We start from the raw sequence: 27,062 nt of genomic DNA on the forward strand, positions 1-27,062 counted from the left end.
GGCAGACGCTTAACCGCTGTGCCACCCAGGCGCCCCTGGAATCAGATTATTTTAGATTCAAATCCTGGCTTCGCCCCTTAGGAGCTGTGTTATTGACCCTTATTATTCTTTAGTTTCCCCAAATCGTTCTTGTGAAAACTACATGAAATAACACGACAGGACCTAGTACAGTGACTGGCATACAGTAAATACTTAATACATATCGTGTTATTATTTTTAATACGTAAAAATATCCTCATAGAAAAACACATCAATTTTTGAATGTCATCCTATAAACAGTCTTCATGGTTTTTCTTTATTTTATTTTTGATCCTCGTAAAACATTTTTCATGATGTCTGAGGATAATTAAGAGTGGTGATACCTAAGTCATACTTTTATAATGTTTTGAAATTTTTAGCATGTTTAAAAAATTTTTTTAAATGTTTTACTCTGGAAGTTTGAGGAATTTGTCTACTTTGTCTCCCCCTTCTCCCTCCCCATATGCTTTACTTGGGGATTTGTGCTTCTGAACTCCCTTGCTGACTCCTATATCTCTAAATGCCCCTCAAGGCGCATCTTCATCCTCAGGGCTCCCTCAGCCTGCAGCCCTGGCCTGTATTAAGCCTGTAGCAATTCCAATCCCATCCAACACTGCAGTTCTTGGGTTTATTTTTAGCTATTCATGAGAGCGCCTATTCTTCCAACCTTTTCTAAAATTTTTTTTAAAGATTTTATTTATTTTTCAGAGAGAGAGAGAGAGAGAGCACAAGCAGGGGGAGTGGCAGGCATTGGGAGAAGCAGGCTCCCTGCTGAGCAAGGAGCCGGAGTTTGGACTTGATCCCAGGACCCTGAGATCATGACGTGAGCCAAAGGCAGCCGTTTAACTAACTGAGCCACCCAGGCGTCCCCCAAACTTTTCTTATTTTCTCTCTCTCTCTCGGTTGTATACAGTCCTTGTGCTGACCTGGCCATTGCCCCCCCGTCCACGTCACCCCAGCTCATTCCGCCCTGAAGCTCTGGCTCTGATGTGCTTCCTGTGGCTCTGACGTGCACGAGTGCACGCACGCTGATTGATTATCACCTGAGAAGCCATGAGGGGAAGAGGTAGCAACGATAAAAGCTGACTGCCTTGCACACATCATCCAGCTGTCCCCTCTACTGTGCCCTGCTGAGCAGTGGACTTCTCACCATGCTATTCATGAAACTGGCACCCAGACCTTCCTTTAAAATGCTACTGGGTGGCCAGCAGTTGCCCAACAGAAATTTGGTGATGAGCGTTGCAAAGCACACCAGCGATGCAGACAAAGTGAGCATGCTTCCTCACGATGGTGATGGCTTCACGGCACCCTGAAAAAACCAGAATGGGTAAAACAGAAATCAGGTAGTGAGATGCCCTCGGCTTCTGCTTTCTGATCCTTTTTGGTTTGTTTGTGTGGGCTACATGGTTACTGGGGAAATACAAACATAGGCTTGTGTTCTCTGAATCCAGTGGCATGGGGAGCAGAGGCATCAAATCAAAGAATCTTAGAGACCATGTGCTCCACTGCCATTATTGATCGATAAGAGCACAGGGTGGTTGAGAATTTACCCAGGATCACGTGGAGGAAGAGTGGCATTGATAAATGTGGTTGGGCTGAGGACAAATTTACAGGCAGCAGGGGGTTTTAATGAGTCAAATCGTTTTTTGAGGCAAATTTTGTTTCCCTGGTTTTTATTTAAAAATTTTCATATCTATCAGCTATATGTCATATATAGATGATATAATATATAGTATGATATAGATGATATGGATATAGCATATACATAATTGCATACAAATGCGTAAGTTCAATCATACCATAAATGCTAGGCTTTTTTTTTTTTTTTTTTTTTTGCTTGCTGGCTACTCTCATTCCTCTATAAACAACTTTAAAAACCCTGAATGTATCTTTCCGTGTTTTTCTCCATATATATACATATATACATTAATTTTTTAAAAAGTAAGACTATGTGATATGCCTACTTTACTGTATTTTGTTTTTCTCACTCAACAAGACCTCATGGAAGTCTATCCAAGTCAGTCAACAACAGTAATTAATTTATTAGTCTCTGTAATATTTCATGGGTCGCATCCCACATTATTCAACCATTCTTTTGTTGATGGCCTTAACTTATGTTTCCAGCTTCACTACTCTAACCCATGATGAAATAAATATCTTTGTGCATATATCCTCATGTTCTTATTTCTATGAGGCAATGTTTAGGAAGTGGAATTGCTAGGTTTAACAGTAAACGTGGTTTTAATTTAGTCCATATTGCCAGATAAATTTTCAGATGGAGGGTAAAATTTCATATCTCTGCAGTGTAGGAGAGCACTTTTGTCCTGTCTCTCTGTCACCAAGAGGTCTTTCTGTTCTTTTTTTGCTTTGACAAGCTGATAGGGGAGAGTGTGTCTCCTTGTTACTCTGAGTGCCCTTTCCCTGACTTCCAGTGAATCTGAACATCTCCATCTCTGCTATATATTGGCCACTGGGACTTACTTTTATGTGAATTGTCCACCAGTGTTCTTTGTCTCTTTTCATGTACATCCGTTCATTCATTCTTTTGTTCTCTCCCTTCTTCTTCTTTTTTTTTTTGTAAGAGCTCCGTGAAAATTTAGATATTTAGATGTTAACTCTTTTCTATTTCTCCACTTAAAAACATTTTTCTCAAAATCATCGGTTGTTATTACTAACCTATCATATTGTCACTAAACTTTAATTATGCATTTTGCCGTGCAAGTATGTCTCATTTTCGTACAAATATGTCCATCTTTTCTTTTATGGCTCCTGGATTTCCTGTCTTTGTTAAGATTTCCACTGCCCCTAGGTTATATATATAATTTCCTTGATTTTTCTTGAAGTTTTTATTTGCTTTATTTTTAGCGTTTCAGTCTGCACTCTGTCTGAAAGTCATGTGTATATATGTATGTCAGTGATCTAAAATTTTTCTTTTAAATGGATAACCAGGTGTATGAGCACCATTTATTAAATCTAACTTTGCCCCCTGAATTAAGCCACTATCCCTGCCATATAAACTGTATACATATCTTGAGGTTATCTAGATATTCTCTTTTCCGTTTACTTACTTATTCCCACATTAATGCAATTCTATTATGTATATTTTTGTTGCATGTTCTTATATCTGATAAGAGAAGCTTCTACTTACAATTCATTCATTTTATACTTTTCTTGACCACTTTTAGGCACATATTCATATTTGTGTTCACATTCACTGTAGCTAATTATCCTCAATGCCTGTTGGGATTCTAACTGCAATCACATGGATTTATAAATTACTTTACAAAGTATTATTAACCTATTGCCTGTCTATTCAATGGAGGATTTTTAAAAATTCATTTTAAAGACCAGATTCACACTGATGGGGATAGACTAAATGTTGTAATGTGCGCTTTTCCTATCAGTATCAAGCTCAAGGGTGTAGTTAGGACACTGAGTGAAGGAGAGGAGGAAAGTCACTAGCAGCCATAGAGAACCCACATAGTACCAGGCTCTGTCCTCAGTCCTTTGCTCATAGAATCACATAATACAACACCATCTTGGTCACAGTTAGAAAGCCCCTAGTCCTCTTAGACTCCAGAGCCCACCACCTTACACTCTGTCTTTGGGAAGCCTTTGTAACCACATAATGTTACATCTGCACCTGATATAAATTAAAAACTCTTTCTGTAGGTTGGCTTGAAGATTTCACAGTTTGGGTGTTTAAAAACAGGCAGTACTCTTGGATGAGGACAGGTCACATGTGCTCTGTATGGTTCTCTTCTGTGCTATGCATCATGTTCCTCCTTTTGCCTTGAACACCTGCCACTTCCCACAATTCAACTTATTCTATCTACTTAGTTCCCTGCTGCAGGGAAACCTCGCTATCCCACACCAAAGAGACTCCTTCCTTTTCTGAATTCCCATGATCCTTGCTTTTCCTGGTAGCGTTTGTTACACTCTTTATTGTATTGTGGATAATTCTGCATTCTTGTTACCAATATTTACCAAATTGAGCATCTGCCATGTGGTTGTTTGGGGGTGCTGGGGATACAGTACTGAGCAGATGGTATATTTATCATTATTTCCCACACGAAACTTGATGCCCATAAACCAAATCTTATTCCCTTGTATTCAGAGAATTCCTCGCAGTGACTCACACATAGAATATGTTCAACCAATGTTTGGTGAGTGAATGAATGTATGATAGGGAATAGACGATGGGAGCGATAATTCTGGTTAAAATATAATTTTATCAATTTTACATCAATTGTCACTTTTTTCCTAGCTTTAAATTTTTACAAATATGCTGTATTTGTTGCTTTTTCAAAACCAAATGTCCTTGGTCAAATTTTTCTAAGTTTGCCAGAATTGGTTTTCAGTCAAACAGTCAATAAACAGACAAACAAATAAATCTTTTTAGAGCCCCTAATGTATTTTAGGTTCCATAATGAGCATTGGAGATAAAATGCGGATCAAAAATAAGCCCACATCAATAGAATTACCATTTGAAAAAATGAAAGTTGGGTCAATTTTCTCCAGATAGCATGTAGGCACATTTTTTAAATCTAAAATTATGAGATTTAGCTTATAAAACGGGTAAAGAAGTCAGTCAGGAGCCTGAAATAGATTTAATATTTGATACCTATATGTGTATATTTAAAGATTTTATTTATTTATTGGAGTGAGAGAGCATGAGTGGGGAGAGGAGCAGAGGGAGAGGGAGAAGCAGACTCCCCACCTAGCAGGGAGCCCAAAGGGGAGCTCAACCCCAGGATCATGACCTGCACCCAAGGTGGACACCTAACCAAATGAGCCACCAAGGTGCCCCAATACCTATATTCAAATTGAGAAGTGAGTGAGCATAGCTGAATATTCTAGATTTGTGGAATCTATAATTAGAGAAAATGTGGGAATAAATCAGAAATAATTAGTATTCCTTTTTTTTTTTTTTTTTGAGAGACCATGTGTGCATGCACACGCAAGCAGATGTGGGGGGAGGGTGGCATAGAGAGAAACTTAAGCAGGCTCCATGCCCAGCATGGAGCCGGATGTGGGGCTCAATCTCACAACCCTGAGATCATGACCTGAGTCAAAATCAAGAGTTGGGCGCTTAACTGACTGAGCCACCTAGGCACCTAATCCTTGATACTGAAGAATAACAAAATTTTCAAGACTGAATATTGCTAGTATAACTCAGTTTTCTTCTATATTGTAATAAAATAAACATTTAATTTTAGACATTTGATTTTGTCTTGCCTGACATACTTATCAATCAACTAGAAACATGGGTCTAAATGAATATTTATACATTAATTAAATTAGAAACCTTGTGGATTTACACTGATCAGATCTACATTCATTTATTAAACAAATATTTATTGAGCAATACTATGTGCCAAGCACTATTTCAGGTGCTTAGGATATAGCAATGAGCAAAACAAAGGTCCCTGTTCCTGTGACACTTATACTCTAGTTAAGGACCAATGCTGGAGACAGAACATAAATCATAACATAATAAATAAGGACATTATATAATATGATAAGAGGAAATAAGTACTATGGAAAAATAGTGAAGTAGGTTGAGGGGCTCAAGTGTGCTGGAGGTGGAGGGGTGAGGGCAGGCTGTGGTATAAAATAAGGTTATATTAAATATGCTGAGAATTAAGGAGAGAGAACTATGCCCAGCCTAAAACTTAAGAAATGTTGAGTTGTAGAATATTATGAGAGGAGATCCAAAAATGTAAGGATGGGGTTGAAAAATAAAAACTCTAAGGAATGTTAGAGACACTTGTATGACTCAGCTTGAAAGGAAAGGTCTGGGAAGACACAATAATGACTTTCAAATGGTATTTCTAATGCCACTGAAGATGCTTCTTGCAGTAATGTACTCAACTGTAACATGAGAAATGTAGGTTACCCATGAGGGACAACTGCCTGATAATGAGAACTCTTGTGTTCTAAAATGCAATATATGGAAACATTGAGGGAATGTCTTTTTTTTAAATTTAATTTTATTTTATTTTTTGATGTAAAGTTCGATGATTCATTAGTTGCGTATAACACCCAGTGCACCATGCAATACGTGCCCTCCTTACTACCCATCACCAGTCTATCCCATTCCCCCACCCCTCTCCCCTCAAGCCCTCAGTTTGTTTCTCAGAGTCCATAGTCTCTCATGACTGGATTAAGAAGATGTGGTCCATATATACAATGGAATATTACTCAGCTATCAAAAAGAACGATTTCTCAACATTTGTTGCAACATGAACGGCACTGGAGGCGATAATGCTGAGTGAAATAAGTCAAGCAGAGGAAGCATGAGAGACTTTGAGGGAATGTCTTTTGAATGACTTACACTTGATTCCTTTTTTAAAAAAGATTTATTTGTTTATTTTAGAGAGAGAGGGGCAGAGGGAGAGGGAGAGAGAATCCTAAGCAGATCCCACACTGAATGTGTTACCTGAGTGGGGCTCAATCCCAGGACCATGAGATTGAGACCTGAGCTGAAACCAAGAGTCACATGCTTAGCCAACTGTACCACCCAGGTGCCCCATATCAATTTTAATTTGTAAATCCAAGTGGAATGCACTGTTTAAGAAATATTGGCTTTTACTATTATTAATAATGATCATAGATCTGGAATAATTTATATGCTCTTTCAGTTATTTAATAAATAAATGCTGTCTAATTAGTAGAGAAATGAACTAGACATTAAAAGCTCATTCTAGTTTTATGATTCCATTATGTCTTTTTTAATAGTAAAAATACCATTAAGAATTGTGAACACTCAAGAGGCATTTACTTATAACTAACACATCATTATAGGAGATGCATGCACATGCTCCCTCTCCCTCTCTCTCCCTCCCTCCCTCTCTCCTTGTCTCCTTCCTCTCTCTCATACATTCAGAAATCAGATTGAAGTTTTGTTTTTATTTTCTCTTTTTCTGTTTTCTCATAAGGGAATTAGATCACTGGGCCACTTCTTCCAAATTGTTTCATGGAATGAGTTAATTACATCATGTAATTCAAGTCGTAGCAACTACTGAGATTGTCTACAATAGGAACAAGGGACATCTAAAACCATCAAGCATTTAAGCTGCTCTTTCTTTTTGGCGAAGGGTAAGAGAAGGGTGAACAATTTGTTGCTATAAATACAGCAGATTGTTGTAAGGCTATATCCTGTTTGGAAATGATCTCATCTAACATGTCTGTTGGTGGTTAGCAGTTCTCCACCACACGGAACAGGACTATTAAGACATGGCATTGTTGTTAAGAGAACCCTCAAAGTTAAAGCCACAAGGATTCCTCAGTGCCCAGAAGGCAGGGTTTATGAGTGAGATATAATTGTTAAGGGTCTTAAATTCTAACCTTAATCTATATAGGGACTTGTTATAAGTCACCTATGTCTTATTTTTGTGCATTACTCTAATCCTGGAATCGTTCTATTAGATGACCTATGCTATGTGTGCGATGATGAATTAGAGATAAAGTCAGGTTTTTTCTTTTTTATTGATTTAAAATAGGAATAGATCTGCATTAGATCACCTTTGTAATGATGCTGCTTAAATAAGGTTCAGGTGTGCATAGCATGCTGTCTTTTAGTGCCTCCTCCCTCTTCCTCACGCAGATAAACGATATCAATCTGAAACCATGCCCATATGGTAGAGCTGCACAGTCTCACATGGTGGCCACCAGACAGATCTGGCTACTGAGCACCTGAAATGTGGCTAGTCTGAAGTGAAATGTGCTGTTGAGTGTGAAATACACACAACATATCAAAAACTTAGTACAAAAAAATGAGTATAAGATATCTCGTTAATAGTTTTTATATTGCTTACGTATTTTGCATATATTGGTTTACATTAAAAAATTATTAAAATTAATCTTAACCGTTTGACTTTTATGATGTAGCTACTATAAAATTTACAGCTGCATATGTGGTTTTCATTGTATTTCTACTGGATGGCACTGGTCTAGAGTCTCTTTGCCCTCCCATTTCCCCTTCCTTTACTCTGGAGGAGGCTTTAAAGCCGCTATTGATTACTGTCTGCAACCTAGGGACAGGTGTGTGTGTGTGTGCGTGTGTGTGCGCACGTGCACATACATTTGTGCACATGAGTGAGTATGTTCAGTGGGAAGGATAAGGAACAAAGGACAGGAAGAGAAGTGAGCAGTTTCGTTGGTCTGAGATGCCATCTACTCTCACGTAGAGTAAGGAAGCACAAGTTAGCTCCCCACAAGGCAACTTTGCTCTTTTTTTAAAAACTAGAGTGAATCATTGCAACATCAGACTCCTCTGAATTCAAATGTAGATACACAAAAAGCTTCCATAACTTCAGTACAGAAGCAAACATGAAGTTTTAAGAATTAGCATTGCCCTTGCTTTCCTTAGTTCACAAAGATAATCAAGAACTGACCTATATTCCAGCTGATAGTTCTGATCTGGGCAAAGGACATAGTGTGTTTTGTTCTTCAGCATTTCATAAAAGAGAAGCTTCTGGTTGGGATAGAATCTTTTAAGGGCCTTAGAGTTTAGACTCAAATACCCAAGCTAGTAGGGTGGTTTTTCTGGAGAACTGGAAGATTGTGTAAATCACAGTGTTTTTGTTAAATTTTAAATTAAGAGCTATCAGGCAGGTTGTAGTTTTTCAAGAAAAAAAATGAGGGGGGATGTATTACAGACCATGCCCATATGACTGTCAAATTTAATGATTCAGTGATTTAGATAAGACAAATCAGTTTTGCTGCAGTCTTATCATGGACAATAAAATGGCAAATTTGAATAATTTTACTATTTATTAGCTTAATTAAATAACCCATATGATAAGCTCAATGGAAATAACCATGAGCTGACCTGTTATTCAGGTTAATAGAAGGGGAAGAGAAGAGGACTAAGAGACTCAGATCAGTGCTGTCCACTGGAAATATGAAAGGCACATATGTAATTTTTTTATTGAAGTATGATTGACATACAGTATTGTGTTAGTTTCAGGTGTGCGCCATAGTGATTGGACAAATCTATACATTTTTGCTGTGCTCTCCACAAATGTCATTACCATCTGTCACCATTACAGTATCATTGACTATACTCTATATGCTGTACCATTCATCCTTGTGGTATATTCATTTCATAACAGGAAGCCTGTATCGCCCACTCCCCCTTTGCCCATTTGGCCCCTTCCCCCACCCTCTCCCCCCAGGCAACCATCAGTTTGTTCTCTGAATTTATGGATCTGTTACTGCTTTTTGTTTGTGTGCTTGTTTTTTGTTTCTCAGATCCCATGTATGAATGAAATCATATGGTATTTGTCTTTCTTTGTCTGACTTATTTCACTTAGCAAAATACACTCTAGGTCCATCCATGTGTTGCAAATGGCAAGATCTCATCCTTGTTATGGCTGAGTAATATTCTATTTTATATACATCACATCTTCTTTATCCATTCATCTATCAAAGGACACTTATGTAGCTTTCATATCTTGGCTATTATAAATAATGCCTCAATAAACATAGGGGTGTGGGGTGCCTGGGTGGCCCAGTCAGTTAAGTGTCTGACTCTTGGTTTGGCCCAGGTCATGAAATCAGACCCTGAGTCATGCTCCATGTTTAACATGGAGTCTGCTTGAGATTCTCTCTCCCTCTCCCTCTGTCCTTCCCCGCAAAAAATAAATAAATCTTAAAAAAAAGGGGGGGTGCATATATCTTTTTGCATTAGTGTTCGTTTCCTTTAGTATACACCCTGTACAGCATGTATGTAATTTAATATTTTCTAGTAGTCACATTGATTTTTTTCTGCAGCTGGGAGAAAGCTGCATACTTGAGAGAGAGAGGATTAGTAGGAAGCAAAGGATAAGGTGGTCCTGCAGCTGGACCTTTATATCCCCAGGTTAGAACTCTGTCATGGAGAGCACTACCCAAATGTTGGTAAACTAGCTGTATTTGCAGTGTATCGCAAAATCACACTATTTTGCAGCTGAAAAAGGAGAACTGACAGCCTCTCATTTCAAATGTGATAAATTAGGCCCAGAGAAGCAAAGGAACTCACCTCAAGTCCCATAGCCAAAGTGACACCCAGTTTTGAGTCCCACCAGATTGTTTTCTGTACTGTTCCATGTTGCCTCTGCATCATTGAGCCATTTATTTCTTTGTTTGTTGGTCTGTTCACAAGAACGTTTGGTGCCAGACACCGTGCCATGGCCTCGGGATACAGTGATGAACATGACAGTCCTCATCCTCGAGGACATTATGGTGTAAGGGGACACAAGTTCATCCACTTGTGTCGCAGATGAACCTCCAGCGTCTGATATAGGTCACACTGTGTCATCCCATGACCTTGCTCCGTTTTCATGGCAAGCAGGGGATAGTAATCATACTTTAAAGGACATTTGTGACAAGCCTGAAAGGGCTCCAAGATGTAAGAGTTTTCCCTCCATTCATGCAGAGAAAACACTTGAAGGAGGCAGTGGAGACCTATTCTGAGTAAACCACACTAAGCAAAAGCTTTAGGGAGAAGAAAAGAAGAATGAACTAACTCTTCAGTTAATTTACCTTACAAACCCCTCAGTATGGACTCTGAATGTCTGGACCATAGCATGTGCCATGATTTGGCACTTGCCAGGGCTTACAAGCATTCTCTGAGGTTCTAAGAGGTGAAATGCCACAGGAACATTTGGACTTTGGAAAGACAAGTATTCCTCATATTCATGAGAGGACTGGTAGTAAAAAAAATAAAGTCATTAGATCAGCACAGATCTTCCTAAGGATAATAGTATAACACTTCATAAAGTTTGAGCGACAAATATAAAAATCCCCCATGGCTCACTTTTTATTTCTTATGCATTCCCTTTCAATCATATGGGTGAATATTCACATTGTGTAATGTGTAATTTTATAATTTTGTTTTTGCAATTAAAATGACCTTTATTTTTTAAAATTTTTTAAAAGATTTTATTTATTTATAAGACAGCCAGCGAGAGAGGGAACACAAGCGGGGCGGGGGGGGGTGGGAGAGGAAGAAGCAGGCTCCCAGTGGAGGAGCCTGATGTGGGGCTCGATCCCAGAACGCCAGGACCACGCCCTGAGCCGAAGGCAGAGGCTTAACGACTGTGCCATCCAGGCGCCCCTAAAATGACCTTTAAACTACTTTTCCATGGTGCATATGTCATCAGAAATTATTTTAGTGACTGCATAATATTCCATTCAGTAATTCTACCATGTTTTGCTTAAATTTGTTATTAGTCAAGTTATTAAACAAGATGCTCCTTGGACTTTACTGAGAAGAATTGTGAACGCTTAGAGTTTTCGCAATAAAATCTCATACTTACTTATAAAGCCACGTTCAAAGGATCCCTTAGTGAGACAATATATGCTAATGCAGTTATAGGGTTTCAACCACCCCAACAGCAAGATGCTTTCTAAGTATCTTTGGTTTAAAGCAATTATGCAGAATTGATACACACTGTGGGCTCAGTTAACCCAGAAATTAAAAAGAACTCTGTTGGCAGCACTGACCTTTCTTGCAATAGGTCAGGAGTGTAGACACTATTTTTATTGGTACCTGACTGGTAAGGTTCCCAGTTTTAAAAAAATGATCTGGTCCCTAAGAACCCAAGGACTAAGTTGTATACTGCCCCTCCAAACTGTGGTTGCCATCCTACTTCTTAGAGAGGCAATGGAACATGGGTCAATTTAGTTTTTTAGGTCTTTGGGGAAAGGTTACAAATAAGGAAACAGACATTTTGTGCTAGACAAAAGTAGCACAGATCTAACGATCTGCTGTTGTTAGATGTTTTAAATAAAGGTTAGGTCCTTTTTGAAGTCTGAGTCTGTATGAAATTTATTTCCTGCTTGTTATTTTTGCTCTCCTTTGATGACCCAATAAAATGAGTTGTGTATTTATATGACCTTGGGTAATGACTTCAACTTCTTTGGATTTTGAGTTTTTCCATTTGCTACCTAGGAATGATTACATCTGGCTTACCTGTCTCATGAGGTTGCTATGAGACCCAAATGAGATGTAAACTGTAAAAACGTCTGACAAGCGCAAGGTGGATGCTATTATTAATCATTGGTAATGGTGATGAGTGGAAAGTCCCCAGATAGCATCAGCAGACGGTGCTATACTCTGTGGGTGTGTCAGACTAAGATATGATAAAGTGCAGCCAGTTAAGCCCAGTGATTTGTTCTCCAACGTGAATCTGGCCAAATCCTTCCACTATCTGCCTTACTTGTAGAAAGCATGCTCCCATGCATGTGGGTAAGACTAGGCAAGCTGTTTCGAGCTCACAAGACGAAGGTCATGCGTAGACTCAGCCAGGAAGAATCTCCCTGATGTTTTTGTGTTCTGCAGTGACGAATTATAGCAAGAGCCATGGGTGAACAATCATTTCCGGGAAGAAGAGAAAGTGTCATCAAAGATGCAGGGCAAGTCTGTGGTTAGAGGAGCATCTTCCCTATGTATTTGAAAACTCTAGCCTGCATTAAATTGTGTCCAGGTTGTGTAGTCAAGTTCTGCCCGCAGGGAGTAAGCCACACGACTCCGCATAATGAGAGCGGGCGGCACGCGACCCAGGTTCTGTGGTCCGAGTGCGCGCACCGCGAGGACTGCGCGCGAACACTACAGAGTGAGCTCTTCCTGAAATTCGCTTTTTAAAGGGGGAAATTAGATCGTTTTCATTTGTTTTGATTAGGTGTTGAGGTGTAATTATTAATTTTTTTTTTCCTGCTGAGGTCATTTCAGCGCTATCTCCGCAAACGGTTATTAGGATATTCCGAGACAGTTCTGCACTCGAGGTCTTAGAATATGAATCTCCCGGGCCGCCTGGGTGGCTCAGTTGGTTAAGCGTCTGCCTTCAGTTCAGGTCGTGATCCCAGGGTCCTGGGATCCAGTCCCGCATTGGGCGGGAGCCTGCTTCTCCCTCTGCCTGCCCCTCCCCCTGCTCTGCGTGCTCATCCTCTCTCTCTCCCCCTCTCTCTGACAAAAAAAAAAAAAAAAAAAAAAAAAAAAAGAAAGAAAGAATGTGAATCTTCCCCATATAAAGACATACATAGTTGTCCTGGGCAGAGAGGAAATAATTGATTGTGTTATTTTTCTCCTGGCCTACTCTGCCCAGGTATGTCTAAGGCACCTAGAGTGACTGACGAGCTCTTTCGGCCCATGGAAAGCATGTTCAATGAACACAGCTTCAACAGAGTATCTTCATGGTATTCAGAAAGAAGCAAATATTCTCTCCTCCCTTATCAGGACTTTGATGACACCATCCTTACTTTTTGGAAGAGATAGGAGTGGGGGGGGTCATCTTTATTTTTTTAAGGCTTTGAAAAAGATTTAAAGGAAACGGGATCATTTATGCTAAAGAAAAGAAGGCTGCCACACAGAAGATATAGTCCATAGGGACGCCTGGGTGGCTCAGTTGTTGGGCGTCTGCCTTCGGCCCAGGGCGTGATCCCAGAGTCCTGGGATCGAGCCCCTTGTCAGGATCCCTGCTCCGCTGGGAGCCTGCTTCTTCCTCTCCCACTCCCCCTGCTTGTGTTCCCTCTCTCGCTGGCTGTCTCTCTGTCAAATGAATAAATAAAATCTTTTTTTTTTTTAAAGATTTTATTTATTTATTTGACAGAGATAGAGACAGCCAGCGAGAGAGGGAACACAAGCAGGGGGAGTGGGAGAGGAAGAAGCAGGCTCATAGCAGAGGCCTGATGTGGGGCTCGAACCCATAATGCCGGGATCACGCCCTGAGCCGAAGGCAGATGCTTAACTGCTGTGCCACCCAGGCGCCCCTGAATAAATAAAATCTTAAAAAAAAAAAAAAGATATAGTCCACATATACACTGAGCATCAAAAAAGAGAAAATGAGATTCAACCAGGGTCGCGACTGAAGATTTATGTCCGGACAATGATGAGTGCTTCTGAAGCAAGTGGAGGTTGCCCTCAGTGGATAGAGTTCTAGTTGTTTGAAATGACGTCCAACGAACCTGCCCAAAGTATTTCCTTAGCCCCTTACCTTTTGGTAGAGCTTCATCCTAGTACTATTCTTATGCATCACTTAAAGTACAAGGGTTCATTTGTGTTAAGTGGATGAGCAGTTGGCAGAAGGGACATTTCCTAACCTGATAGGGAGGGAACAAGTTCATTGAGACCCTAGGCATTCAAGAGTTAATGGTCTTCTACTGTATCTCTTTCTTTTATGCAATTTGTTTTTTCTCAAAATCTAGCCTGTAAACTCCTTGCAACAGAATTACCTGAACAGCTTTTTAGATGCAGATTCCTGGGCAGCCCCAAACCTGCGAAATTGGAATCTCTGGGGCAATATCAAGAATTGCGTTTTTAACAAACACATAGGTGATTCTGATGTTTGAGAATGGCTCCCCTTATGTTGGGTAGAGGAAAGGTTCTCAAGGTTTGCCCCTAGACCTAAAGCATCAGCATGGCCTGGGAGCTTACTAGAAATGCAAATTCTTGAGGGGCGCCTGGGTGGCTCAGTTGTTAAGTGTCTGCCTTGGGCTCAGGTCATGATCCCAAGGTCCTGGGATCAAGCCCCACATCAGGCTCCCTGCTCAGCAGGAAGCCTGCTTCTCCCTCTTCCACTCCTTCTGCTGGCTTCCCTCTCTCGCTGTGTCTCTCTCTGTCCAATAAATAAATAAAATCTTAAAAAAAAAAAAAAGCAAATTCTTGGACCTCACCCTATACCTTACTGAATCTGAAAATTCTGGGGGTGAGGCTCAGCATTCTGTTTTAGCAAACCCTCCAGGTGATTGTGATGCTTACCAAAGTCTGAGAAACACTGGCATAAGCAGTTCAATTTCCTCCAGTACCTCTACAGCAGTAAGAAAGAGACTCACTAAGAGAGAATCTGATTCATTTGCAACACTTGGGTTTTATTTGTAACCAAGAAATCTTGGTTCAGACACAACCTTAAAAGGAGATTTAATCTAGGGGCACCTGGGTTGCACAGTCGGTTCAGTGTCCGGCTCTTTGTTTTGGCTCATGTCGTGATCTCAGGGTCATGAGATCAAGCCCCACCTCAGGCTCCACCTGAGCGCTCCGCATGGAGTCTGCTTAAGACTCTCTCTCCCTGTCTCTGTCCTTCTGCCTCTTCCCCCCACGCATGGGTTTGGGCACGCTCTCTCTCTTTCTCTCTCAAATAAACACATATTTTTCTTAAGGAAATTTAATCTAGCTCTCCCTGTAGTGTTTAAATCCCTTCCCTCCCTCAATCCCTCCCTCCTTCCTTCCCTCTCTCCCTCTGTCTCCTTTGCTTTCTCCCTCTCCTTCTTCCCCACCTCTCTTTCTCTTTCTTTCTTTCTTTCTTTCTTTCTTTCTTTCTTTCTTTCTTTCTTTCTTTCTTTCTTTCATGTGTCAGGCACTGGGCTAGGGATTGAGGATACAGTAGTGAACACAAACTATAGGTCCTTGGCCCCTTGGAACTTACACTCTCAGGGACAGTCATATTTCAAATGATTACACTAATAACTCTGCAATTATAATTCTTGTAAGTGCTATGGCGAGGAGGCATATGATATCAGGAGAGTGCATCATAGAGGGATTTGAGCAAATCTGTACACCTTCTACAAGGCAACTCAGCCCAGATGGAGCACTTCCTCTTGAGGAGAAGTTTGACATCCTATTGGAGCCTATTTCACTCTCAGGTGTATCTAAGTGCTAGATATTCGTTCTCTGTTTGAGTCAGAATCTGCCACAGTGTGCTTTGGACCACGCCATCCTGACTCTAGTATGTGAATCTTCACAGAACAACTGCAGTCCTCTTTTACGTTGCAATCTTTACATAGATGAAGATTTCTTAACTCGCGGTGTTTTCTTTTCAAGGCTGGGAGATTCCTCATTTATTTGGTCCTCTTCAGAAGGACACCACTTTATTAAAAACTTTTGTAAAATATTCTGCTTCTAAGCATGAACTAAGAGTGTGTGATGGTAATTTCCTAAGAATGGACCTCAGAATCCATCTGTGACTATCCTTGTCCTGTTCCACATTCCCACGGCCCAACCTCACCTGCTTCACGTACAACTGCATCACTTCCCTGACATGCACTGGGCTCACAGTTAAGTGAAACCCTGGGACTATCCATCTTCCCTTTTTAAAATTATTGAAAATGTGTTAAGGGCAGGACCCTAGAGATTTTCCTCTAGGATGTCAGCCTTTTAGCCAGCATCCATCATCGGGGTTGTTTATTCGGGTATGTTTATTTGCATTATCAACCAATCTAAATTTCTTCCATATGTCAGTCAAAAGCATGTAAAACTTTAATAGTTGCCTTGCTAAAATCTAGATACAGGATGTCTCCAACAGCCTCCTAATCTGCCAATCTAGTTTGTCTGTGTGAAGGAAATGGGTTAGTCTGTCTTCACTTGTCCTAGTAATCACCATTTCCTTTTGTCTGTTGACAGTCTTTTAATATTTATTGACAATCAAGAATTCATGAGATGCACTACTTTTAGTCAAATGAGGCATGCACCTCTTTCTATGTGATTAAAAATTTGTATCAAAACAATATCTTCGCTAGAATACCTTTCTTCCATCCATTTGAGAAGTCCTTCATATCCTTTGCGTGAGTCTCACATCTTCATATTTTCACCTAGAGCAACATCGTTGTAACTCATCCTCGGGTCCCTGGATCTCCATGGAGTGCACATTTTTTCTTGGTTTATTCCTCTTCTCTTCTCAGTAGGTCTGTATCCACTAACACAAGTAATATTTAGTCAGTAGATGAATATTTTAGTCTAGAAGTTTACAAAATACAATTCAGGGAATATTAAGTAATCCTGGGGCTAGTGCTTATAAGAGTTATATATATTATATGGCAGTAAATAGTTACTTAGGTTGGTTATGAATGCATTTTTTAAATAAAACCCAACCTTTTATTACCATTTCATGAGAATGGACTCCATTCATTTTTAATTCCAGTGAGGAGTTTTGTTTTGCTTTCAATAATGTCACATTCTGTCTGGCCCTCAGTTTCCTCCCTTATTAAATGAGTAGTTTGGACTACATGATTTTTTAAAAATTTTATTTATTTACTTGAGAGAGAAAGAGCACGAGTAGGGGGGGAAGGACAGAGAGAGGGAGAGGCAGACTCCCCACTGAACAGGGAGCCTGATGTGGGGTTCGATCCCAGGATCCTGAGATCATGACCTGAGCTGAAGGCAGATGCTTAACCTGAGCCACCAGGCACCCGTATATAATTCTAAACTTTGAGAAGGAAAGGAAATTTAAAATAATTAAAAAGTTAAACCACGGTACATACACACACATACACACACACACATGTGCAAGCATACACACATGTACATGTGCTTACATGTCAGACTGGGCAGACAATTAGCCAACTGCACCAGCCGGGCTCCCCACCTCTCTATTATTTCTTATAAGAACGTGTGAATCTACAATTACCTCAAAATAAAAAGTTCAAAGAAATTAAACCAAAGAGTGTTATAACAGGACTTTGGAAGTAAGTAGGCCTGACTTAACCGCATATTAGCTTAACCAAATTCTCAAGCCTTTCTGAAGTCAGTTTCTTTGTCAGCCTTGAAGTGGGAATATTAATTCCTACCTAATGGGATTGCTGGAAGGGTTATATGAGATATTGCATGTCAACATCTTACATGGTTCGTACTTACATTGACAGTTTTCAATAAACATTGGTTACTTTCCCGCTTCTTCTCCTTTGTTGTAGAGAAGAAACTAGGGCAAACAGCCTTGCTGCAGCTCTCCCAGAAAAGACGACCTGTGACCTGAAGCTGAAGACAATTTAGAAGTATACATTAGTGAGATGAACCCCATAGCAGTGTAGTGAGTAATGCTATTACATAACTTTTACAAATCACCAGGCGGATCAGCTAACATGGCTTGGCTCAGTGAACCGATAAAATAAAATAACAACGCCGCTTCCAAACCCAGCCTGAGTCAGGGAGTCCCAACACAGCAGCCGGAGTCAAAATCCAGAATGACTGCATAGGCCTCGGAGCTTTGGCGTTTCAATTGACTCAGACATGCTATAAATCTGTGCAAGTGGAAAAAAACCAAAGCTGACCCCCTGGATAACTGTTCCCCCAAGGGACCTAGAGCAGCTTTCTTTTCCTTGCAGAATCCTTAATCACGTCTCCCTAATATGAGTTTTCCATGCAACTGCACAGATGAGAAATAGGGAGAGACTAAGGAGAACAGACATGTCTTGGTCCTGAGGATGTGATTGTTGAATGAATGGCCACGATGCGTCTCCCACATGTCTTCTAAAATGTTTACAATTTCCCAGAGATCTGTCTTTGCCCCTGATCTGATGAATGCTTCAATCAGTGAGTTGGATGGAAACAACAAAAGGCAAGCCCACAAATTTTCTAATGATACAGAGGTGAAAGGGAGTTTGGAAACAGAATTATAATTTTAAAATGATTTTAGCCAGCTCTGGGGCACTGAGTTGATCACAGTAACTTGTAATTTATTAGGGGTAGCATTAAAACCTGTACTTCAAAATCAAAAGCAGAACTACAGGTTAGGAAAGTATTAAATTGACAAGGGATTTTATACGAAAAAATTGTAGGGATTTTATTTGCCTGTAAGAGAGGTATGAGTCAATGATGTGATGTGTTTGCGTTAAAAAAAAAAAAATTTNAGGTTAGGAAAGTATTAAATTGACAAGGGATTTTATACGAAAAAATTGTAGGGATTTTATTTGCCTGTAAGAAAGGTATGAGTCAATGATGTGATGTGTTTGCGTTAAAAAAAAAAAAATTAGGGGGGCGCCTGGGTGGCACAGCGGTTAAGCGTCTGCCTTCAGCTCAGGGCGTGATCCCGGTGTTATGGGATCGAGCCCCACGTCAGGCTCCTCAGCTATGACCCTGCTTCTTCCTCTCCCACTCCCCCTGCTTGTGTTCCCTCTCTCGCTGGCTGTCTCTATCTCTGTCTAATAAATAAATAAAAAATCTTTAAAAAAAAAAATTAGGGACCAGAAAAAGGAAAGTAATCTTTTTACTTTACATGATTTGCAAGTTGGAAAATATTCAGTGGGTTGTATTCAGTGTAGGGGCCAAATTTAAGAAAGATATTGATTAAATGGAATTGGTGACTAAGGGAAGGAAGGTAAAAGGAGGGCTAAATTTATAAGCTCCCCAAAACGATATTGTTTAAAGAATGGTTGAAGGAAAATAAGGATATTCAGCTATTTTTTTAGAGTTAGCATATAGAAGAGGAGTAAACGTGTCTATTTTGCTCTGAAAAACAGAAATGAGATTAATGAGAGTTCATGGAAACAGACTTTGGCTCAATAAAAGGAAAATTTTTCAAATAATTAGAGCAGTTCTGTGACTATTTCATAAATTGTGAGCTTTCTGTCACTGGAAATACTCAAGCTAAGGCCAGATGAGCGTCTGGGATTCTGGAGGCTTCCAGCGTGGAACGAGAGCTCAGGGTAGGTGACCTTTAAGACCACTTCCAGCTCCCATAGTCTATGATTTAAGTAAGCGTGAATGCCAAGGCCACTCCTGACATGCCAGAGCTACTTTTTCAACTCTTGGCTCTGATTCTGACCAGCTGTGTGACCTTCAGCTAAGAAATTAACCATTTTTTTCTTTCAGTTTCCTTCTCCACCAAATGAGGGATCTGGATTTAATGATGTCTAAGTTCTCTCCAGCACATCTGTCTCCTTGAGCCTCCTCATAACGATAACATGTTGGAAAAGTACAGTTGGAGCTGATAACCTGCCATTTTTCTAAGTCGACCTACAAGGAGAAGGCTTAACAACCAAAAGCCATGGTTGATTCTGGGGACCGCTGGACCAAACTCTCAGCGGCTTGTCAGCAGGAGGGTGGGTGACTGTGATCCTGGAATTCATTCTCATGAGATCTATGGCAGGAAGTTGATCAAATACCTGATAATCCGGTTTCTCTCAAACACCTGTACATTCTGGCTGAGTTCAGCAACGCCTCTGCAAACAACTTAGAAGAAATGAAGGTCATATTACCATTGCAATACAGTTCTGTCTTTTACAAAGCAAACCTTTGTTCTTTATTTTCTAAATGATCCAGCAGTTGCTGTTGAGCTTGGCTTACAATCATAAAAACTAATATCCATTAAATGGATTTTATACGGCAGATGCTGTTCTTAAAAGTTTTGTATAAGAATTTACTTAATCAGTTTATAACCTGAAAAATCTAATGATGAATCGGTAGATTAGATCCTTTTTTCCCCTATGGAAAAGGAATAGTTAAAATCCAGTTTAAATCCATCCTAGTGGTAGAGAGTCGAGAATTCAGATCCCTGCCCTCATTCTTTTAGGCTTTCTTGCTGATGTTCAATTACTATAATTTCCTGTGTGGTTCATCTGATTACTAACTCTTTTCTTCTCTGCCTATATGAAGGTGCCTCCTCCACCACCACTACATCCCAGCTCTTCTTTATCCTCTTGGACTTCTCTCTCTCTCCCACATCATTATCTCCAAATCCCATTTCTTCTGGGTTTTTTTTTTTTTCAAAGATTTTTGGAAACGCACATAGGGGGACTGCCATAGTTTGCTTTGATATAGTGATAGAAGGTGTGAGTAGAATTTCACACACCTCCTCCAGTTGCTGAGGTTAGTGGGGGAAGAAATAAGTAAATTTATGCTTTTTGTAAGGACGTGAAGAATTTAAAACCTTATTCCCAGGCTCGTGGGGCTGGCAGTACTCACTCCATCCAAGTACCACATTTTCTTGCATCTCTTTGTTTCCGAAGGTTGGAAATGAAAACAGCTGTTAAAAATAAGAGCACATGAGTCAATCTTGAATCTTAATGTATAATTACAGTTTCCATCTCTGTTGGTAAAGCCCCTCCCAGTGTACTGAGCCCCGTATCACAGCCCCCTTGTTGTCAATTTTATACCAAGACTTTAATTTGTGTTTTCCAAACCTCTAAGATTAAACACTAAATCATTTGCCAAGCCAGAAAAAATAACAAGGAAGAAAATGCTTCAATTGAAAAACTTGACTCTCAGACATGCTCTTTTTCTGTTTTAGATCTTGAACAGATCTCTATGTCGATATTAGAAATGTCAGTTACGGTTCCACATTTTTGAAGGTGGAGATTTGGGGCTTTGTGGTATCCTCACTGTGAAGAATGTTGCTTGAACTCTATAGAGGCTATGCCTTGAATCATATTTTCCCTTTTCCAGGCTCCTGAGGCTTATGACCTCGGAAACCAGTCTTAAAAGAGTCACCTACAGGGCGCCTGGGTGGCTCAGGCAGTTAAGTATCTGCCTGTGGCTCAGGTAACAATTCTGGGGACCTGGAATTCAGTCCCACATCGGGCTCTCTGCTCATCAGGGAGCCTGCTTCTCCCTCTTCCTCTGCCTGCCATTCTGCCTACTTGTGCTCTCTCTCTCTCTGTCAAATAAATAAATAAAATCTTAAAAAAAAAAAAAGTCATCTACAGCCTATTGATTGTCACCTTCCAGAGATTGGTGCTTTTTACATTCTGCCCAGTGGCCCATATCAACCACTCATTCCTTGACTGAGTAATTCCATTGTCTAAAGCTCTGAAGGTCCCTAGTGAATCAGCAGCCTTCAACTGGCCAATCTAATTTGCCCTATAAATACGGATCACATGCTATTAGCAAGAGAACTTCATGTCCTATAGGAGGAGAAGAAGGAGACAAGAGACTTGGTGCTTTCAATCACTTCATTTAGCCTTATTTTCCCTTTCTAAGATTTGATTGCTTTGTTGTTAGATTAGATTATTTTTATGATTCATTTCCCTGAAAAAATTTTTATAATTCTGTAATCACTGTATCCTCTAAGAGCTAGCTTTGTGTGTTGAAAATTGCCTTGGTCAGTTTGGGCTGCTATAACAAAAATACCATAGTCTTGAAANTCATCTACAGCCTATTGATTGTCACCTTCCAGAGATTGGTCCTTTTTCCATTCTGCCCAGTGGCCCATATCAACCACTCATTCCTTGACTGAGTAATTCCATTGTCTAAAGCTCTGAAGGTCCCTAGTGAATCAGCAGCCTTCAACTGGCCAATCTAATTTGCCCTATAAATACAGATCACATGCTATTAGCAAGAGAACTTCATGTCCTATAGGAGGAGAAGAAGGAGACAAGAGACTTGGTGCTTTCAATCACTTCATTTAGCCTTATTTTCCCTTTCTAAGATTTGATTGCTTTGTTGTTAGATTAGATTATTTCTATGATTCATTTCCCTGAAAAAATTTTTATAATTCTGTAATCACTGTATCCTCTAAGAGCTAGCTTTGTGTGTTGAAAATTGCCTTGGTCAGTTTGGGCTGCTATAACAAAAATACCATAGTCTTGAAAGTTCAAGATCAAAGCACTGGCAGGTCCAGGGTCTGGTGAGAGATAGAAGGTGGGGAGGATCTCTTCTTATAAGGACACTAATTCCACTATGATAAGGGCTGTAATCCCATCATAGCTTCCTGACCTGATTACCTCCCAAAGGCTCTCTCCAAATATTATCATACTGGGGATTAGGGTTTCAACATATGAATTCTGGGGGACACAAATATTCAGTCCAAAGCAGAAACAAAGACATTTGTATGCACAGTGTGATTTGTGGAATTCTGGGAAGGCTATTGAGCCTCTGCTCCCCCAACCACACTTAAAATCCTGCCATTAGATATTTCCTGTCAGATATAACACCTTTTAAAATCTAATATGTTTGACAATGGAAAGAGTGAAGATGAATGGATAAAGAAGATGGAATATTACTCAGCCATCAAAAAAGAGAAATCTTACAATTTGCAAAGACATGGATGGAACTAGAGGGTATTATGCGAAGTAAAATAAGTCAATCAGAGAAAGAATTATCATACAATTTCACTCACATGTGGAAATTAGAGCATCATAGGGGAAGGGAGAGAAAAATAAAGTAGGATTAAATCAGAGAGGGAGACATACTGTTAAGAGACTCTTGATCATAGGAAACAAACTGAGGGTTGCTGGAGGGGATGGGGTGGGGGGATGGAGTAACTGGGTGCTGAACATTAAGGAGGCACGTGATGTGATGAGCACTGGGAGTTATGTAAGACTGATGAATCCCTGAACTCTACCTCTGAAACTAATAATACATTATATGTTAATTAATTGAATTAAAATAAAATAAAATAATGAAAAAATAAAATCTAATCTGTTTGCAAGGCAAACCTAGAAAACTAATATGTGAGGTAGTGTAGCATGGTGCTGGGATAATGTGGTGTCTCTGACTGGAATCAGACTGCCTGAGTTCACACCGTTACTAGCTGTATGACCTTGGGCAATTAATTAATCTTTCTGGGCTTTTGGAGCATCTATATAATCAAGATGATAATAACACTCACCTCAGAGGTTCCCGTGAGATTTCAGTGAAATATGTAACATGCTTAGACGAACAGTATCTTGCTATATAATTGTTAGCCACTATCATCCTTTATTTGCATAAATCAGCATATATAATGTTGATGTCCTTTTGACAGAAAGTTGATATCAAGTCACAAAGAAATCGGAGTTTTGTTCAGGGAACGGGGAGGGGATTCCGTGGATACCCGAAGCCCTGTGAAGGAATGGTCTGCCGTAGTGAGGTGCTACGGTTGGAGGCATAAAGCCACTAGGTGCCTCCATGCCCCAGGGAAGCATTTACAGGAAAGATAAAGGGAGATGGATCTGCTTCTCATCCTAGCCAGTCTGCCCAGTAACTGATAGAAATGAATCCACTGCTATGGGGAGCAAGGAGTGTGATTCACATCTGCACATGAACTTTGAATTCAGCACCTGCTTAATTTTCCTGTGTCTCATAATTCTCTCCCTTGTAATAGTCAGGTAATGTTAGGTCCCTTGAAGAACCATGGTAAAATGTAGAAGTACTCTTCTCTGCTAAGTGTCCTTGCTTCTTTCTCCTAGATTACATGAAGCAGACGACGTTTGAAGCCCAAGCGTTTTTAGAAGCTGTGCAGTTCTTCCGGCAGGAGAAGGGACACTATGGCTCATGGGAAATGATCACTGGGGATGAAGTCCAGGTAACACGGGCTCAGAATTTTGGACCCTCCTCTCTGTCTGCGTATGGGAGATCAGAGTCATAATTAAAAAAATCAAGCAAAAAAAAGTTGCAAGAATGGAAGATGTGGTTCCAAAGGCCATTTCTCTCATTGTCTAGAAGCATTTGGTCTACAAGCTGTTGGGCACGTCTCTAAACACCTCCAGACCGGGCAGTAAACAGGGCAGCTTGAAGCACTGCAACCGCAATGGGGAGAGCTGTTTCTACTGCTTTCTACTCAAAGCATGATTCTTGCAACTGGCCTCATGCTTCCAGACCATAAGAAAACATGAACTTACATGAACTTTGCCTAGTGCAAAGTGTGTGGTGGGGTCTTAGGTCAGTGGACTTGGGTTAAATCTTGCCAAGTTATTGGACCTCTTTTCATCTCAGGTTAGTCCTCTGAGAAAGAGAGTAATGATAACATTTATCTTGCAGGGTTCTGAGCATTAAGTGAGAGGTTGTTGGAAAACTATTTGGCATGCGCTTGTCTTTATTTATTGAATGATCTGTAAACAAAGTCAAGGAAACACATTTTAAAAGCAGTAGGCAGTTTTCTGTGCATTTTATTTGCCTCTTCTAGTTTTCTATCCCCCCTGGCCTGATATAATTTCCCATGACTTTGATTAAATGCTAGTCATGGGCTGAGTACCTCCACTGGCTTGGTACCAGGGACATTGTTACAAATCTCCAAGGAAACTGTGTCCATGAGAACACCAATCACATGGCTGATTCAGCCAGGAAGAGGAGGCTGGGTATGGCATTATTTAATTAGAGACACACAGGGTCCAACAATGCTGTTCTTTAATTTCCCCTCAACTCCCCGAGTGCCTCTTTTGGGGGGCCAGTGGAATTTGTTATTAGGAGACAATATTTGGAAGAGACCAGATGGGGCCTTGCCTTCATATGGTCATTAAACATCTAAAGCCGAAAACATTTGCTCACGATGATGGGGCTGTTCTTCATTGTTTAACCATATGACTCAGAAGCTCCTTCCCCCCGCCCCCCGCCTTTGGAGGATTCTAAACTCATTTATTTCTTAGCCTGAGACTTATTCCAGCACTCTAGCCAAGTCTTGGTTCTGATATTTGGGGGAAGCACATCCGTTTATCAATCCGAGAGGATTAAGGACTAACTGTACTTATGCCAAAAAGAAAAATGAAAGCAAAAGAGGAGGCTGAACCATTTGATGCTGATTAGCCTGCCATGTAAACCAACATATTTAGTAGATAGACCAGTATTAAAATGCCTTTGTGTAATGCTTTTTAATGTTCAAATCCTAATTCTGTGTGTTCGTCTTACTGATCTCGTGAGGTTACTAGTATTTACATTTTGTAAATGAGAAAACCTAGGGAGGCATATAGCAGTTAAGTGACTTGTTCGGTTGTCACTCAACAACTATTGAGCAACTATATGCCAGGCACCATGCTGGGTGCTGGTGATCCAGAGACGGGCAGGACAAGATGGTCCCTGCCCTGTGCAACTGATAGCTTCATGGTCACGTGCTAAGTGGACAAATGGCAAAGGAAATGATGGCTTCCAATTCCTGATCCAGTGAAAGATCAACACCAACAATGGGACTCTACCAAGTTCAACATTTATATAATTTTACCTATGCTCTTGTGTAATCTTTTCTTTCATTTGAAATCTCATGGTGGCTCACATGACTTCATGATGCCATTGAAAGCAGGTGCTTAATGAATCCTTTCTTTGTGTTGAGTATCATGTTTCTGTTGTTGACCTTCTGCCTTTTGCTTTGGGTTGATATGTGTGAAGTGCTGGAAGCTGCAAGAGAACTAAATGACTCATCCCTTGCTATCGCGGTGAGCAAGACATACCTAGAAACATCCAGAGAACAAGGCAGCTTTAGAAGTGTGTGTGGGTAAGCATATGTGGGTCTGCACATATATGGACATCATAAAGCATTAGCACTGAGCAGTGATAGGAAGGTGCTAATTCTGCAGTATAAAAAATACCATAAGTGGGAAAGCAGAACAAAACAAAACAAAAACAGAGAAGAGATCAATAAAAGCTGGAGCTATCAAGTGACCCAGGAAGAAATTTTGCTCCCCCAGGAATCTGTATCTCTATGTGGGAATCAGATTTCTAAAACATGAGCCCTGGAAGGGCATTTCAAGGATTGTCTGTCTAACACCCTCCAGGTGAGAGAAAGAACGGTCAGAGAGGTTGGCTGACGTCAGCCTGGGATGGAAGCGCATTTTGAGCTATGTCTGGCTCTGCTTAGAGAAGCTGGTGAAAGAAAATGGAAGGAAGTGAGCTCCAAAACCCCCTGGTCTGGGGCCCAGCGAGGGTGCGCTTCCCTGTACCCTCACGCGTGGAGCTGAAGCAGCATCTCTCCTAACACCCACAGGAAAAAGAGATCAGGGGTCCAAAAAAGCTACCAAGTAGTTAAAGAAAATGGCACGACATAACCGAATTTGAGAATATGACATCTTTGTTTAAAGCACTACATTTATTTGCACTTTTTTTCATATCTACTAAGAATTTGATCATTTTGTCCTAACCCCCTCAACCTCAGGGCCTGGTACTCAGAAGATGCTCAGCACTGCTACATTATTATCTCCATAGCAATGACTCACATAGCAAGTCTGGTGGGCCCTCATGGTAGGGGTTATTTTTCGGGCAAGTGTCCAAGCAGAGAAAACATCTTAGGATAATTTGCCTACAGACGATTCAGGTGAAAATAGTTGTTATACTAGTAAAAACTTCAATATAGTTCCTACTTGTCTATAAAAACGTATCAGATGAGGTCATGAAGAAAGCAGTTTGCAAAATGTAAAGTATTTATAGTTATTTGGTATATTTATTATGTATTATGGTAACATATTTATGTTAAATGTATATTTATTATTTTATAAGTATTATTATAAATTTAAATTTGCCTTTAAATTAATCGGATGAGCTGAAAAAGTTGCTCATAATACCCACTGAACGGGTAGTTTGAAGACAAGAAAACTGTCCACATTTTAGTCTTTCTCCATATGTTTCAGAGTTGCCTTTTGTCTAATGACCTTGAATGTGACCCCTT

The 27,062-nt window shown here is 40.2% G+C and overlaps 1 protein-coding gene across 2 annotated transcripts in view; it reads left to right on the forward strand.

Annotated features, from left to right (window-relative positions):
• Window positions 1-27,062, forward strand: part of NIBAN1 (niban apoptosis regulator 1) — a 167,016-nt gene that overhangs the window by 104,549 nt on the left and 35,405 nt on the right. For both annotated transcript variants that reach the window (XM_034666805.1, XM_034666806.1), the window contains exon 6: window positions 23,881-23,996. In XM_034666805.1, the coding sequence (XP_034522696.1) occupies window positions 23,881-23,996 (116 nt within the window). The remainder of the gene's footprint in view (window positions 1-23,880; window positions 23,997-27,062) is intronic.

The sequence above is a fragment of the Ailuropoda melanoleuca genome, chromosome 8, assembly GCF_002007445.2.
Source record: "Ailuropoda melanoleuca isolate Jingjing chromosome 8, ASM200744v2, whole genome shotgun sequence".
In the NCBI taxonomy this organism is placed as follows: domain Eukaryota; kingdom Metazoa; phylum Chordata; class Mammalia; order Carnivora; family Ursidae; genus Ailuropoda; species Ailuropoda melanoleuca.